The sequence below is a fragment of the Mchenga conophoros genome, linkage group LG8, assembly GCF_057382185.1.
Source record: "Mchenga conophoros isolate Kocher_MC1m ecotype Shallow Benthic linkage group LG8, M_conophoros_male_GT1.1, whole genome shotgun sequence".
NCBI lineage: Eukaryota > Metazoa > Chordata > Actinopteri > Cichliformes > Cichlidae > Mchenga > Mchenga conophoros.
In genome coordinates, this window is record NC_140533.1 from 2,374,975 (window position 1) to 2,392,735 (window position 17,761).

Sequence of the window (17,761 nt, forward strand, 5' to 3'; positions counted from 1 at the left end):
CCAGGAGCGGAGGCCCTGGAGGACTGACCCCCGGCTGCCAAGACTGGCAATAGGGACATGGAATGTCACCTCTCTGGTGGGGAAGGAGCCTGAGTTAGTGCGTGAGGTTGAGAGGTACCGGCTAGATATAGTCGGGCTCACCTCTACACATGGCTTGGGCTCTGGAACCAGTCTCCTGGAGAGGGGCTGGACTCTGTCTCAGTCTGGAGTTGCCCCTGGTGAGAGGTGGCGGGCTGGGGTGGGTATCCTAATATCCCCTCGGCTTGCTGCCGGTACGTTGGGGTTTTTCCCGGTGGACGAGAGGATTTGTTCCCTACGCCTTAGGGTCGGGGAACAGGTCCTGACTGTCATCTGCGCTTATGCGCCGAGTGGCAGCTCAGAGTACCCAGCCTTCTTAGAGTCCCGGGGGGGGGGGGGGGGGGGGTGCTGGAGGGTGCTCGGCTGGGAGACTTCAATGCTCACGTGGGTAACGACAGCGAGACCTGGAGGGGCGTGATTGGGAGGAACGGCCTCCCTGATCTGAACCCGAGCGGTGCTTTGTTATTGATCTTCTGTGCTAATCACAGTTTGGCCATAACGAACACCCTGTTCGAACATAAGAGTGTCCATAAGTGCACGTGGCACCAGGACGCTCTAGGCCGTAGGTCGATGATCGATTTTGTAATCGTATCAGCAGATCTGCGACCATATGTTCTGGACACTCGGGTAAAGAGAGGGGCTGAGCTGTCAACTGATCACCACCTGGTGGTGAGTTGGATCAGGTGGCGGGGGAAGACGCTGGACAGACCTGGTGCACCTAAACGCGTAGTGAGGGTGTGCTGGGAACGTCTAGCAGAGGCCCCAGTCCGCGAGATCTTCAACGCACACCTCCGGCAGAGCTTCAACAGCATTCCGAGGGAGACTGGGGACATTGAGTCCGAATGGACCATGTTCAGCATCTCCATTGCCGAAGCTGCTGCATTGAGCTGCGGCCGCAAGGTGGTTGGTGCCTGCCGTGGTGGTAATCCCCGAACCAAATGGTGGACACCAGAGGTGAAGGGAGCCACCAGGCTGAAGAAGGAGTCCTATCGGGCTTGGTTAGCCTGTGGGACTCCGGAGGCAGCCGACAGGTATCGACAGGCCAAGCGGAATGCGGCTCGGGCAGTGGCTGAAGCAAAAACTCGGGTGTGGGAGGAGTTCGGAGAGGCCATGGAAAAAGACTTTTGGACTGCCTCGAAGAGATTCTGGCAAACCGTCAGACGTCTCAGGAGGGGAAAGCGGTGCTCTACCTGCACTGTGTATAGTGCTGGCGGAGCGCTGCTGACGTCGACTGAGAAAATTGTCAGGCGGTGGAAGGAATACTTCGAGGACCTCCTTAATCCCACTGACACGTCTTCCGAGGAGGAAGCAGAGTCTGGGGATGAGGGGAATGACCCGCCAATTTCCGGGGGCGAGGTCACTGAGGCAGTTAAACAACTCCTTGGTGGCAGAGCCCCTGGTGTTGATGAGGTCCGCCCCGAGTTCCTGAAGGCTCTGGACGTTGTAGGGCTGTCCTGGTTGACACGCCTCTGCAATGTTGCGTGGAGATCAGGGGCAGTACCTGTGGACTGGCAGACCGGGGTGGTGGTCCCCATCTTTAAGAAAGGGGACCGGAGGGTGTGTTCCAACTACAGGGGGATCACACTCCTCAGCCTCCCTGGGAAAGTCTATGCCAGGGTGCTGGAAAGGAGAGTTCGTCCGTTAGTCGAACCTCGGATACAGGAGGAACAATGCGGTTTTCGTCCTGGTCGCGGAACACTGGACCAGCTCTTTATCCTCTCCAGGATACTTGAGGGTGCATGGGAGTTTGCCCAACCAGTCTACATGTGTTTTGTGGACTTGGAGAAGGCATTCGACCGTGTCCCTTGGGGTGTCCTGTGGGAGGTGTTGCGGGAGTATGGGGTGTCTGGCCCATTGCTACGGGCCATTCGATCCCTATACAACCGTTGCAAGAGCTTGGTTCGCATTGCCGGCAATAAGTCGGACTCGTTTCCGGTGGGTGATGGGCTTCGCTGGGGCTGCCCTTTGTCTCCGGTTCTGTTCATAATTTTTATGGACAGGATTTCTAGGCGCAGCCAAGTGGCGGAGGGCTTTCGCTTTGGTGGCCTCAGAATCTCATCTCTGATTTTTGCAGATGATGTGGTTCTGTTGGCTTCATCGGGTGAGGGCCTCCAGCTCGCACTGGAACGGTTCGCAGCCGAGTGTGAAGCAGCGGGAATGAGGATCAGCACCTCCAAATCTGAGGCCATGGTTCTCAGCCGGAAAAGGGTGGAGTGCCCACTCCGGGTCGGGGATGAGTTCCTGCCCCAAGTGGAGGAGTTCAAGTATCTCGGGGTCTTGTTCGCGAGTGATGGGAGAAGGGAGCCGGAGATCAACAGACGGATTGGGGCTGCAGCTGCAGTAATGCGGACGCTGCACCGGTCCGTCGTGGTGAAGAGGGAGCTGAGTGTAAAAGCGAAGCTCTCAATTTACCGGTCGATCTACGTCCCTACCCTCACCTATGGCCACGAGCTGTGGGTAGTGACCGAAAGAACGAGATCGCGGATACAAGCGGCAGAAATGAGCTTCCTCCGAAGGGTGGCTGGCCTCTCCCTTAGAGATAGGGTGAGAAGTTCGGCCATCCGGGAGGGGCTCAGAGTAGAGCCGCTGCTGCTCCACATCGAAAGGAGCCAGCTGAGGTGGTTCGGGCATCTGACAAGGATGCCCCCTGGGCGCCTCCTGGGTGAGGTGTTCCAGGCATGTCCCACCGGGAGGAGGCCCCGGGGCACACCCAGGACACGCTGGAGAGATTATATCTCTCGGCTGGCCTGGGAACCTCCTCCCGGATAAGCTGGAGGAGGTGGCTGGGGAGAGGGAGGTCTGGGCCTCTTTGCTTAGGCTGCTGCCCCCGCGACCCGGCCCCGGACAAAGCGGATGAAGATGGATGGATGGATGGATCTGCTTTATTCATGTGAACAGTTTTGTGGTGAATCAAATTTGGTAATTAGCTCTGAGTCTGATAAACTGTGGTAGACTGGCAACTTGGTACACAGTGCAGATGTAGTGGTATTAGTGGTATATTTTTCACACTCAGTAGGTATCAAGGCGAGAACCATGAAAAACAGACACAAACAAACACATGCACTTACAAATATAAATCTAGGCATATACTGACACATTAAGGCAACCAACCTGAACTGATTTCTGACACATCATGCATACAACACTGTAAAATTACAATCTAGCATCAATGTAAAGTATACTAATCTATATTTACTGCTGTTTGATTACAGCTAATAGTTACACTGTCACCCATTTTAGACACGGTAGATGTAACATCATTGGCGCTTTGTCATCAGGTTAAAATGAAGGTACTCTGTCAAGTTAGGTTGCACTGACAGAACAAGCCACAGCATTTGTGCGACACAGTCAAATTACACCATGTGAGATTTAACAGTAGTCCAGGTGCTTTATAATGCATGGTGTCACTTACCATGGCAACTATAGTTTCACAATTCCTTTAATAATCAGAGAAGCCAACAAAATGTATTCATCGTAATACTAGCATTTATGCTATGAACCTGCTCCTGGTGACCTCTCTGAAGTTCTCAGTATCACTTGCTGTTAGGTCTTTATCATTACTGTCTCAATGTTGTGGATAATGGTGTAAATTAAGTCTGACTTTGAAGAAGACCATAGGTTGATCCTTCTGCTCTTGAAGCAGCAGACATATAATAAACTCAGAAGACTTCTAGAAACAGCCCGAGGCAACAAACTTACTTCTGTTAATATTCTAACAATACTATCAAGATTTTAAAGATTAAAGTAGATATTGATATCACATTAATATCCATCGCATCATTTACTGCACATTAAATAAGTTCTTCCTAGGACTGCACTCTCAGCTCTCGGATGTTGTGTACTGTTAGCAATCAACAGTTTGTCTTTCTGTATCTGGAAGTCCCACAGGATCTTAGCTCAGTCATTCCTGACCACCCTGGGCTGGTATTCCATTTCCAGGCCATACTCGGCACAGATGTTTCTGTATATTATGCCGGCCACTTGGTTATGGTGCTCCATGTGTGGCCTGCCTGCTAGCATCTTACACCCTGCTGTTATGTGCTGGATTGTCTGAGGACCATCTTTGCACACCTGGGGTCTTGCCTGGTGTGGTAGATCCCAGTCTGTATGGATCTTGTGTTAAGAGCTTGTTCCTTTGCTGCCATGATTAGAGCCTCTGTGCTGTCTTTCAGTCCAGCTTTGTCCAGCCACTGGTAGGACTGCTGGATGTCAGCCACCTCCTCTATCTGCTGGTGGTAAATACCATGCAGGGGCCTGTCCTTTGATGATGGTTCTTCTCTTTGCTCCTCTTTTTTCTCGGGTTTCTGCTGCCTGAGGTATTCACTAATCACAAAGTCAGTTGTGGCCATCTTCTGATGTACTCATGAATGTTGGTTGGCTCATCCTGGACAGTGGTTCTGCTGCTCACCAGTCCTTAGACTCCTTCCTTTCTCTTAGCGCACCATCTCAGGGTGCTGGATTTGGGGTGAAACCCTCCAAGAATGGCGAGGAGCTTCCTTGTCTTGATGTCAGTGGCTTCTATCTCCTCCTTTGGCCAGCTTATTACCCCAGCAGGGTACCTGATCACCGACATAGGTGATCAAGTACAGGACATAGGTGTTGATTGTCTGGAACTTCTTTTATCTATTCAGCTGACTCCTCAGGACTTCCCTTACCCTCTGCAGGTATTTACTGGCCTTCTTATTAGTGCACACTGTCCATGTAAATGCAACAGTCTGAAAATAGGGCAGATGAGTTGCCACCATTAAAACAATGATTCCGCTTAAAATAAAGCACTTGCTTTTACTGACCCCTAATAAACCCTCTCTTACTTTGTTTAAATCACAGAAAAATTACGAGTCTTTCAGTTCCTGTTTTACAGCTGCTGTCACTGGTGGGGAAAGTGCAACCCTTCCCTGTTTTTTCCTGCAGGATGGCGTGCTAATGAGGCGGTGGTCCCCAGATGACACCAACAAAACGTACATTTTTATGGAAAATAAACCATCACAGATAAGTCTAAATATTCTACAAAACCCAAAGCACAATGGTGGTCTAGCACTAGCACATTTTTATCACTACTTCTTATCCAATAGATTGCTACATGTTTCAAAATGGATTAAACCAAGCTCATATTAGACAGGGCTTGGCTGGACCTAGAATAAGCATTCTATGGACAAGTAAAAATCTCTCATTTGCCAATTGTAAACTCCAATATTAAGCATCAAAACTGCTTTAAAAGCCTTAACATATCTTAATCTTAAAAATTAAGTCTTCACTGTCAAGCTTGTGGGAGAAACAAGACCCAAATGCAGTACTTCCTGAGAAGCGACAGTGAATTTATTTACAGTGAAGAAACAAGCAACGACGTGCGAAGCAGTATCAAAAAACGTGGTTCCCTCCATGATGATTTCCCAGCTCCCATGCAGTGAATCCCTCTCTCGATCTGTGGCGCTCAAAAATCCATTCAGAAATATTTGCAAGTGGTGCACGGCTCTCTCGACACTCTCCCGATTGTTGTCCTGGCTAAACAAGACACGATAATTGGGTGACTAACCACGACGAAGGACAAGGGATCTTTCACCATAGCACTGACTGACTGTTCAGGCACTGTGTCATTCAATGATCCAGTGTTGGCTGAAGTCCAGCCATTATGTGAAATAGTGTGCCTGTGATGAGAATCATCGTCAGCAGGTGAGTATGATTGCCAGCGGGTGTGGCTGGCTTCAGGGTAGGAAAACTGTCCAGGAAACAATGGGATCAAAACAAAGCAGAAAAGGCAGGTTGACTGGGAAGGACTGGAGGACCATGGCATTCACTTATCCCATGTAAACCAGCACCCATTTGGAACATTCCAGATATTTGTCAGAGAAAGAAAATATTACAATTGTCATCGTGGCATGAGAAAGGGGTAAAAAACAGTAAGGAAAGTTCCATATCAAACTATAGAATCAGCAACAATACCTTTCTTTAATATAAGTAACTAAAGTCCATAATACAGGAAAAATTTAATCCCAATCAACTGAATCTAGAAATACCTACTTGGTCCCACAATTTTTAAATATCAGCACCCTCAAATGCCTATTGCCCAAAATTATAAGCTATTGTTTAAAACTGATGAATCAATATCCCTCCAAACCATCAATTGGGAGCAAGATCTTTCCATAAATCCAGATAAAAGATTCTGGACACGATACGCTTAAACACCTTCAGAAAAGCCCAACTTACAACTTGTACAATACAAAATTCTCTACAGAGCACACTATAGAGGACAAAGGTTGTTCCAAATGGGCCTTACATACTCAGACAAATGTGCCCATTGCAAAGACAACTCTGCTGAGAACTATATGCATGCTATATGGTCCTGCACACCTGTCAAAAGGCTCTGGATATGTGACGACGTGGTTTAGCTGCTGGATCCCAACCTCACCCAAGCTGTCCATCTTAGGGGGGAAAAGTGAACTAGATAAGTAAACACATCACATATGTTCCTTATGGATTGCTAAGAAAACTTTTCTCATGAACTGGAAGTCAAAAAACAGCTTATGCATTAATCAATAGAGAAATTTAATTCTAGATCACATCAGTCTGGAGACAATGTCTGCCTCCTCAAAAAAAACCCCAAAACTGATTTAATTTGTTTCTGCGTTTTGGAGATGAGGGTGGTTCCCATCTTTCAGAAGGGGGACCAGGGGGTGTGCTCCATCTATAAGGGGATCACACTCCTCAGCCTCCCCAGTAAAGTCAATGCCAGCGTGCTGGAAAGGAAAGTTCGTCTGTTAGTTGAACCTTGGCTACAGGAGGAACAAAGTGGTTTTTGTGCTGGTCGCAGAACACTGGACCAGCTCTCTACTCTTGAGGATACTGGAGGGTGCATGGGAGTTTGCCCAACCACTACATGTATTTTGTGGAAATGGACAAGGCATTTGACCGTGTCCCTAGGGGTCTCCCGTAGGAGGTGCGTTGGGATCATGGGGTGTCTGGCTCGTTGCTACGGTCCGTCCTGATGAAGAGAGAGCTGAGTGTTAAAGTGACGCTCTCCCAGGGTCCCAGGGGTGTGTTACTGTTAGAGGCCAGAGTAACCTGTAAGAGCTGCTTATACTGATGTAGATTTTGACCTACAGTACATGGAATACAAGTATACATGATAACCTGTATTATTATTATTACATCATTCAAAGGGTAGTGGCCTACCTTTTGAATGATGGTCATCACTAATGATACCCAGTTAGTTGCCAAGTGCACAGATTTAGAGGTGAGCTGCTGATAATGGGTGTGGCTGAGGGGAGGGCTTGATCGGAGGCCCACCCTGGCAAGCACGCTTTCAGATGAAGCAAGATTGACATCAGCAGGAAGCAGTTACAGCTTGGCAGGTCTCCTCCCCGGCTCCATCCAAGCTCTGTTTGCCTACTGGATAATACTCATAGGGTCAAAGACTTGGACTTTTTAAACAGAGAGCCGGCTCCAGTCCTTCCTGTACTGAGGGTGCCTGGTCAAAATCCAACAGCTCTCAGGCCCTGAGTAGTCTGAGCTACTTTTGTGGACTTCACAATATCAGGCATATAGTTTTTTGATATATCCATCACAAATCAGAGAAATTGAGAACAATAGCAGTGAACAAAATATAATGAAACGTTTTTGTTATAAGAAGAATTTCTTTTTCAAAATAATTTGATAATTTTTGCATTCATTGGCTAGTGGAGGGTTGCAGACTCAGAGCTGTGCACTGTGGCCCAGACATGTGGGATGTGGTTGCCTGCTCAAGTGTCAAGAAAACCCCCCCACGTGTCATATTCTAAGCAGCAATATAACTGTTAGACCAGAAAAGACACTCTGAATGTGAAGCAGGTGTTAGCAGTGAGTCCATCGGCTCAGTGCCCAAGTCATTGTTTCATTTGAAATCAATAGAATATTGTAATTACACCATGAGCTAAGGATGGAAAGATGGCCGTGACGTAGCAATGATTACACTTCTACAAAGGGTACCTCTAAGCTGCTATGAAACATCTTGTTTTTCTTTATATAAAGCCAAAATGTTATTTCTGCCTGTGTCTATTGTATTGGCAGCTTTAGCTCTCCTGTTTATTGACATGTGTGCTTTAACGTTCTGTGTTGTTGTCTTTCAATAATTCTCTCAGATGGCCCAGGGAGGAGGTCATAGGACTCTACTGTATGGACATGCTGTGCTCCTGCGACACTCTTACAGTGGAATGGTCAGTGACACAGACTACATCTAAAAACATAGTGCAAAAAGATCCTTTTATCATGAATGTTGTAACATAGTTGGGAATAAGAAAAAGAAAAGCCTTTCATTCATCCCTCTGCTAAGGCACAATGTTTAAATGTTCACGCACAGTTCTAGAGGTTCAGTGAATGTACTGTCATTTCTTGATAATTTGATTGATAAAATCATTTTATTTATTTGTGTTTCTCTGTTTAGTACCTGTGCTGCCTGTCCACCTCGCGTTCATCCACAGACAAACTGGCTTTTGACGTGGGGCTGCAGGAGGATACCACAGGTATTTATGTTTTGTACAAATATCTGCACCACCGCTAAACGAAATGAGCGTGTCTCATTTAAAAGCTAAAACAATGGAAAACGATAATAAATAAAAACACTTCAGATAGTCCTTGTTGTGTAACACTGTAAAATATCCAGCCTGGCCCAAGTGAAAATATTTGACTGCTCACACGATTGCATATAATCCAAAAAGTTGACTTTCTTTAAAAATTCACCAGTTGTGAATTTTGGATAAAGGAGTGTTACGCAGAGTGTAAACATCAACTAGCTTCAACAAAATAAAGTTGTTATATGTTAAATATCATATACACCCCCCACACCCTCCTGTATAGCTGTATTAGCGAGAACAAGTTCAGCAAAACGTCTGTTTTGTGTGTCATGCTGCTGTTTGCTTTTAGTTTCTTGACATCATTACTGGAATGAAACTCGGTATTATTATAGAGTCTGACTGCTGATAAATGAAAGCTGCTGTGGAGAAACATAATGCACCACACCGAGATCTACTGTCTGCCTTATTGCTGAGCTCTCTTTTTAAAAGTCATGGAAATTACAACAGTTTCAGGGTTGAACCAAAGTGGTGCACACCCAGCAAGGAAATGGACACAAGTTTGTTTTTCATGGACACATCGCTGCTTTATCTCCTGTAATACTGATGATGATGATGATGATGATGATGATGATGAGTGTGTGTGTGTGTGTGTGTGTGTGTGTGTGTGTGTGTGTGTGTGTGTGTGTGTAGGCGAGGCATGCTGGTGGACCATCCATCCAGCATCAAAGCAGCGCTCGGAGGGAGAAAAGGTTAGAGTGGGAGATGATCTCATCCTGGTCAGCGTCTCCTCTGAAAGATATCTGGTCAGTAGCAGCTGTGTGTGGGAACATGCCAGCAAAGATGAACTCAGATCTTGATGTTGCTTGCTTTCTTTCTTCATGTGGCAAGACGTGTCCTAGTACTAGTAGGATTTACAAATTATATTTACAGCAGGCAAAATAAATATTGAAGACATCACCTATTTTCTAAAAAAATATATTTCTAAAAGTGCTGTCGACAGAAATTCTCAGCAGAAGTCAGTCACATCCCATCCAATCTGTACATGCCAAGAGAAATCAAACCATAGATGTCAATAAATTAAGTTTTGCGTAATAATAAAAATTGACACAGTCTTTAGTTCTTTCCATAGATTTTCAGCTGGATTCAGGTCAGGTGATTGGATTCTAGCAGCATCATCGTCTCATTGTCCTGTGTGAAACATCCTTATTTAATGTTCATCATCCTGGTAGATGGCAGCAGATTTTCTTTTTTTAATCAGTTATATGAGGCATGCTAGTGCCATATGATGAAGAACTGCCCCATACCATGATACCTTTAGCAGTTTAAAAATTCTTCTGTAACCAGTACCTTCATGAGAGAGCTCACTGGTTTTACCCATCATGAGATGTTTCATGTATGACACCTGTATTTGTATAGCACTTTACTTAGTCCCTATGGACCAAACCAAAGCGCTTTACACTACATTCAGTCATCCACCCATTCACACACACATTCACACACTGGTGATGGCAGCTACATTGTGGCCACAGCCACCCTGGGGCGCACTGACAGAGGCGAGGCTGCCGGACACTGGCGTCACCGGGCCCTCTGACCACCACCAGTAGGCAACGGGTGAAGTGTCTTGCCCAAGGACACAATGACCGAGACTGTCGGAGCCGGGGCTCGAACTGACAACCTTCCAGATTACAAGATGAACTCCCAACTCTTGAGCCACGATCACACCTTGGTAATGAGACGTCTCTTTATAGGCCATCAGCTGGAACCAGCTGAAATTAATTTGCACCAAGTGGCAGGATTGCTGTTTAATTACTGATAGATTTCAGCAGTTCCATGCCTTTTTGTGCCTCCCTTTCTTCATGTGTTCAGTATGTTTTCCCCATGTCATTTCTCCTTATTACACAAAATGTAATTCATCATCATCTGTCATCATCATTTATTTATTTATATAGCACTTTAAAAACACACCTGGTAGACCAAAGTGCTGTACAATACTAACATGCACATAGTAATAAAACCAGATGTAGCAATAAAAAAATAATAAATAAATAAATAAATAAATATCAGTTACCCACAGAGTTAAAAGCCAGAGAATAAAAATAGGTTTTTAATAAAGACTTAAAAACTGGCACTGATGCAGCCTGTCTAATATGGAGAGGAAGGTTATTCCAAAGCATCGGCGCTGCAACAGAGAACGCTCGGTGTCCTCTAAGTTTCAGCCGTGACTTTGGGACCGAAAGCAGCAACTGCTCAGCTGACCGAAGGGAACGAGTGGGGCTTCAACAAGTCAGACAAATAAACAGGTGCCAGACCATTTAGAGATTTAAAAGCCAATAAAATGACTTTAAAACGGATCCTGAATTCAATTGGAAGCCAGTGTAAAGAGGCCAAAATCGGAGAGATGTGATCAAATTTTCTTCTGCCAGTTAAAAATCGCGCCGCAGCATTTTGCACTAATTGCAAGCGTGACAAAGTGCCCTGCCCAACCACTGTTAAAAGAGAATTGCAATAATCTAAACGTGAGGTAATAAAGGCATGAATAACGCTTTCCAAGTCACGCTTGGAAAGAAAGGGCTTAACCTTTGATAAACGTCTGAGGTGATAAAATGCTGATTGTACAGAAGTGCAGAATCAATTTTAACTCCGAGATTTGTGATCGAACTCTTTAGTTGGGAAGTCAAAGCTGCAAGATCAACATCCGGAGTATGAGAAGAACGATTTGGGCCAAATAAAATTGCTTCAGTCTTCTGATCATTAAAATTTAAAAAGTTTTTTGCCATCCATGCTTTGACATCAGTAAGGCAGTCAAGCAGAGGTCCAGTTGGGAGACTATCAGAATGACTAAAAGGTAAATAGAGCTGGCAGTCATCTGCGTATAGATGTAATGGCACTTTATGCTTTCGGAAAATCGCGCCAAGAGGCAAAAGGTACAGTGAAAACAATAATGGCCCAAGAATAGATCCCTGTGGCGCACCCCAAAGCAGAGGGGCCACAGAGGATGAAGCTACATAAGAGATAGGACTTTAACCACAAAAGTGCCGAACCAGAAATTCCCACACAGTGCTGTAAAGCGGGAGATCAGCAAATCGTGATCCACTGTGTCAAATTGTGTCAGAAAAATTCCTTCAAAATAAATGTCTTATTTGCCACCGATCTGGCGTTAATTAATCCCAACCTGAGAGGAATTTGCTCGGGAGCTTCCGAGGCAGCAACAACCAGATCCACAGGTCGGAGGTTTGTTCGGTCCACTCCACGCCAATGCAGATGTCGGAGAGGAGAGGGTTTTGCAGAACCCTTCTCAAGAGATCCCACAACAGGAACCAAGCAGGAGTCCACCGGGTCCAAAGCACGCAACGGCACCAAGAGTTGCGGGCAGGATCGACAAATTGAGCAAAGCTCATGAGGAAAACAAGAGATCCTGAGTCTCAGTTTGACAAGGCGACCTTCACGGTTACCCCGTCTCCTGCGTCGCTTCCGCACATCCAGTGGCAGTGGTAAGGAGCGCCAGTTAGGTGGTGTTACTTCCAAATCAGGAGGCAGAAAGCCTTGGTTGTCATTTCCAAACCAAGCTAAAGCTTGGGTAGATAAGCCTATTTCCTATAATGTCTGGCGATCATAAAACAATGTAGGGCTGACATGTTGCACAAAATTGACTAAAAACAATAAAATAAAACAAATAGAAGAGAGCGATAGACGGCATGCCAAACACACAGGCGCCATCTTCCTTTCTATTGATCTAAAGAAGATTCATGGACATCTTCTTTGCATCTTTGTATTGGATGGGTTGTTGCCAACATCTGGTGATAATTTCATGTCAGTAGCACCTTTATAAATACATTTACTGTAGAAAAACAATAAGATAACAGTGTTTATACTCTGGTTAATAACTGGTTTACAGACCGTTATCTGCACAGTTATTGTAAAGATGTAACTGGTGTTTATAACACTAGTTTTAAAAAGAGTATAAGGTTGTGTAGCGTTGGCATACAATCACAAGAGACTGCAAATACTTTCCAATTTTATTCACTATTTTATTGGGTCTTTTTTTGAGGTTTAGGCAACAAAACTACTTCCAGTTTCTGTGTTTTTATCTGTTGTACAGTGTCCTTGGGTGCTTTGAAAGGCGCTATTTTTAAATAAACTGTATTATTATTATTAGTTATATTATAATTATTTATTAAATGTATAGTATTTGTTGTATTCATCATTTATTATTAAAGTTATAGATTGGATTGTAATATTATATGACAACTGAGAAATCTGCACAAATAATGTGATCATGTCACAAATCTCAACACAGTTGGGAAATAAATGTTTCCTTTGGGACCCGTGGGTGCCAGATGAAAGCTGAAGGGTCTCTATGCCTGTGTGACTCGGCCCTAATTTCCCGAAATCATTCTGCAGCATCTTGCTCTCCATTGGCTCTGCTTTCCTTTTCCCTCTCTATATATTTAAAACACTTACTTTATAGAATATAAAACTGTACCTCTAATCCTGTACTGTGAAAGTATCTGAATAATCACATAATCTCATGAATCAGGACTGATTTGCTTTTCCTACTGTCTAACTGGTGTTTCTGATTTGGAAATACTTTCTGTATATATTTCAGTGTGGTGTGTCAGTAAATAGTTCAAACATGACTCACGTCTGTTTCCTGTAGCACCTGTCCTATGGTAATGGCAGTCTCCATGTCGATGCAGCCTTCCAGCAGACACTGTGGAGTGTGGCTCCCATCTGTTCTGGGAGTGAAGTAGCACAAGGTATCCTTATCTCTTTCTCTCTCTCTTCTTTTTTCTTCCTTTTTTGCAGTTTTACCTTTGTTCAGAATATAAAGAATATAAAATATAAAATATATATAACAACAACCAAAAATAAATCGAACAATAATCTGACCCTTAAATAATCTGTATTCTCAAAAAAGGGACAAGTATATAGCATAAACCCCATCCATGCACAGTTCATGTGTTGTAACAGTCGGCTTATATACGAGCCTGTCATAGTTGGACTTATCAGGTTTTTCTGTAGAAGACAGTTTATTAAAGTTTAGCTGCACTGAAAACAAATATTGTCATCTTTTCAACAACTTAAGAAGTTTTTACTTACATTCTTAAACAGACGTCAATAGCAAGAGTCAAAATGCTTTATTTCCACCATATAGCTGCGATATACTACCTGGATTACCGCTGTCCAATTATGTAGTCACAGTTACTCCAAGACTGTAAGAACAGTAACTAAATAAAACAATATATTACAAGTTGGAAATGATAACAACATGACTCTAATAGATACAAATAGCTCTCATTATAAATATCCCTCTATATTACACTAATTAAATATAAATGGTCGACATAGAGGTGCGCGTTTTATCATACTGTACTGTTACTGCCTCGGTAGAGGATGTGCAATTAGTAAGGATGTGCAACTATTGCAATGTGTACTTGTGCTTTAGATGGAGGAGTTGTACAGGAATGACTTCCTGTCTTGTTCAGTGGTGCATTTTGGTCATGTCAGTCTCTCACTGAGCATGCTCCTGCGACTGGCCAGCACATCATGGAGTCGGTAGGAGGTATTGTCCTTATCTTGGACTCTCCAACACCATCTTAAGAGAGTCCAGCTCCATCCCCACAATGTTACTTGGTTTGGGGATCAGTTTATTGAGTCTGTTGGCATCCACAACCTCCAACCTGCTTCTCCAGCATACAGCAGCACAGAGGATGGCACTGACCACAACAGACTCATAGACAATCCTGAGCATTGTCCGTCCGACAGATATTAAAAGAGTAGAGTGCAGCGGTGTTTTCAACCCATTTCAGTTTGTTGTCAGTGTGTACTCTTCTACTCTGTGGATCCCCCCTTTGGCCACCCTATGGCACCCAATGGTAAATAGCTACAGACGGATTCCACCTCAGAGATCTGCTACCATCTTGCCTTCTGGCTACTCTTCAGCTCAGCCAGAAAACAGCCCAACTGGAAAGTCAAATACAAGCATTCAAACGAACTTAAACTAAAACGTCTGTTCTCGAACATCTCCTATTGTCCACTCTGTATTCCCATTTCAGCAGGTTAAATCAGTTCTTTACCACCTATTCAGTCTGAGCAGTCCAGCTACTATCATCTGGGTCCTTATGCCAGTCCTAATCAACCCGCACTTATTCCAGCTGCTTATCATGTGGAGCTGAGAACTGGTTCTTGTAAAGAACCTGATTCCAGTTTGTGTGGCGAGGAGGAAAATAGCGTACTGCACTACTAATGGAATTGCTAAATTCTTATCAGTATTCCTATCCCTAGCTTACAACCTGGATAAAAACATTATTCCTATAATTCCCATTTTGGGACCTCATGATCACATAACTCTTCAACATCTACAGTTACTAATACATCAATATATTACTTACTGTGCTCATGTTAAAGCAATAACAATGGATCAGTCACCAACAGGAAGCCAGCAGACCTCAAAGATCCTGTGATGTTGTTCACATTAAACCCTGTCCATCCGTGTCACACCCTGCAGTTTAAAGCATGGCCTTCCATTTGGCAAATCTTCAGCAAACCTTCTTTACTTTACCCCGTCCCCACCAAACTGTTCAGATCTGCATCTCACTTTTTATAAACCATTTAGTAAATATTATCAACAGCTCTCTACAGTCTGGCAGGTTCCCTGTGTCACTTATATGTACTGTAATCTATTGGTACTGTAATCTATTGGTACTGTAATCTATTGGTAATTAATAATTGCAGACGTATGTCTAATCTTTTACTCCTCAGCAAAGTATCTGGAAAATCGTTTCAACTCACAGTCTTAATGATAAGTAGCAGTCATGATTCAGAGCTCATCATAACACAGAAACAGCTCTTACTAAACAGTTATTACTGATGAACAGGAGGATCAACAGTGATTCACAGAGAGTTTCAGTTCTTCCTGATGTCTCTGCTGCTTTCAACACTGTTGACCATGACAACCTAATTCAAAGGCTTTGTGACACTGTTGGTTTAACAGGTCAGGTTCTTGATTGGCTCCCATCAAAATCAAAGGTTAAAAACTGAAAATTCAATCAGAGTTTCTCTAGGGTCAGTCCTTGGTTTATTTAATCATAAATGGACTGGTTCTTCTGTAACGCTTTTCTAATTTACATACTCATAGTTATTTATACAACATGCCTAAAACAAGCACTTTTTTCTTTCTGCTGTCTGACATTCACACTCCAATGGATGCTCCAGAGAGGAACATGGGTTGTTATCTTCAAAATGACACTGAGAAAGTGGATCCTGTTCATATTGAGTAGATTAGTTCTAGTTCAATTCAATTGAGCTTTATTTATAAAGCACCAAATCATAACACCAGCTGCCTCAAGGAGTTTTATATTTTGAGGTAAAGAACTTACAATATTACAGAGAAAGCCCCAACGAGCAGATGACCCCCTGTGAGCAAGCACTTGGTGACAGTCTGAATGAAAAACTCCCTTTTAACAGGAAGAACCAGGCTCAGGACGAGGCAGCTACTGGTGAGATTATTAGAATAGCTTATCACAATGCTCTGTTTGCAGCACTCCCCAAATCATTAGTAGGACGTCTTCAGCTCATTCAGTTCTATTCATTTGGCTCCAGGGCAATATAGAATTACCTTTAAAATTCTTCTATTAGTTCTATTAGTCCCCCCGCCCCAGTACATCTCTGATTTGCTCACTGTCTACAGCCCAGTCAGACCTCTCAGGTCATCAGGTTCAGATCTTTTAACTGTTCCCAGAATCAGATCACAGTCTGCTGAGAGTGCTTTCTGTTATTGTGGTCCTGTTCTTTGGAACAAGGTGCTTGCTGACCTCTGTTACATCTATTACTATATCCACAAACAGACTGAAAACCTTTCTTAATAATTCTCTGTCTAGATTTTACCAAGTAGGGTGCAGTAACGTCAGTCATCTTTTTTCAGTATAACACCTCTATACAAAATGCTATGGAGCTTTTCACAATTTTGTATCTGTAACCAAATTCTCATTTTTGTGGGACGTCCAGAAATAGTTCATGACTCACTTTTTCACCGACGCTGATGTTTTGAGTGCCATTGTTTGAAACATAGCTGTTTTTCATTTGGACAAGTATTTCTACTGATCTTTATATATCTGAACAGGGGTGTTTCAGAAATATAAAGATCAGTTGCTGCCTTCCCACGTCAGGTTCATCCGAATACTCAAATGAGTTTCAAAAATAGCAACGCATGCAAGATAGCAGGTGTACTGCTGCTTTTTTGTCATTTCTCTGGAGAATTATGTATCAAGTTTCACCCTCTGATCTGCCCTCCTATCTGCCCCTTTTATCTCCATTCATTTAATAAAAAAACAAAAATCCTCACCCTTTGCTTTCTTTTAGGTTTCCTTATTGGAGGAGATGTTCTGCGCCTACTTCACGGTCACATGGACGAGTGCCTAACAGTTCCTTCTGGGGAGCATGGAGACGAGCAAAGGCGGTAAGGTGCAAAGCTTAGTGGTGCTACTGCTCTGAAATAATTCAGTTTACGCACACACACAGAGAGTCTTAACCTTCCTGTATAAGTTACCTTGAGATGACATATGCTATGATGCTGTCTGTGCAAGAGAGAGAGTCAGAGTGGATTCGAACCCACTCTCAGCCGTGTGGCGTATGGTCGCCTGCTTGGCTCAGTGAGCTGAACCGGTGCCCAAAGTGCAGCTTCTCAGAAACAGCTGGATCAAGAGGAGAAAAAAGAGAAATGCACACATTACCCCAATTTAGCATACTGTCAATGGCTGTACAGTGTTGTTCCAATATAGTTGAGATTTCTAACTCTATATTTACAAGGATCAACACTTAGAAAACATAAGGAAGCTAAAGAAGAGGGATTACATAAGGAATGTAGGGATTAAGACTCACTGCCAATATTAATAGACTTAAAGAAGTCCAGACGCTTTTCTTTCCAAGCTCCTGTGACTACGATGACCTGGATGACTGAGAACCTTCACAGACATATTGCCGTACATTTTGGGAGGAACACCCTTCAACTGGTGCGGGAGTATGAAAGGGAATCAAGGAAACTAGCGGATTATAGGAACCATCTCCGTTTCAACCTAAGATGTAGACAAAGCAGAGTTGTTCCTAAGAGCCTGCGCCTTGGATCCACTGTCAGGGGA

The 17,761-nt window shown here is 44.0% G+C and overlaps 1 protein-coding gene across 6 annotated transcripts in view; it reads left to right on the forward strand.

The window, feature by feature from the left end:
- Window positions 1–17,761, forward strand: part of LOC146567902 (ryanodine receptor 2-like) — a 327,426-nt gene that overhangs the window by 73,209 nt on the left and 236,456 nt on the right. For all 6 annotated transcript variants that reach the window (XM_085283596.1, XM_085283600.1, XM_085283597.1 and 3 more), the window contains exons 4-8: window positions 8,193–8,267; window positions 8,495–8,573; window positions 9,315–9,427; window positions 13,282–13,381; window positions 16,986–17,082. In XM_085283596.1, the coding sequence (XP_085139722.1) occupies window positions 8,193–8,267; window positions 8,495–8,573; window positions 9,315–9,427; window positions 13,282–13,381; window positions 16,986–17,082 (464 nt within the window). The remainder of the gene's footprint in view (window positions 1–8,192; window positions 8,268–8,494; window positions 8,574–9,314; window positions 9,428–13,281; window positions 13,382–16,985; window positions 17,083–17,761) is intronic.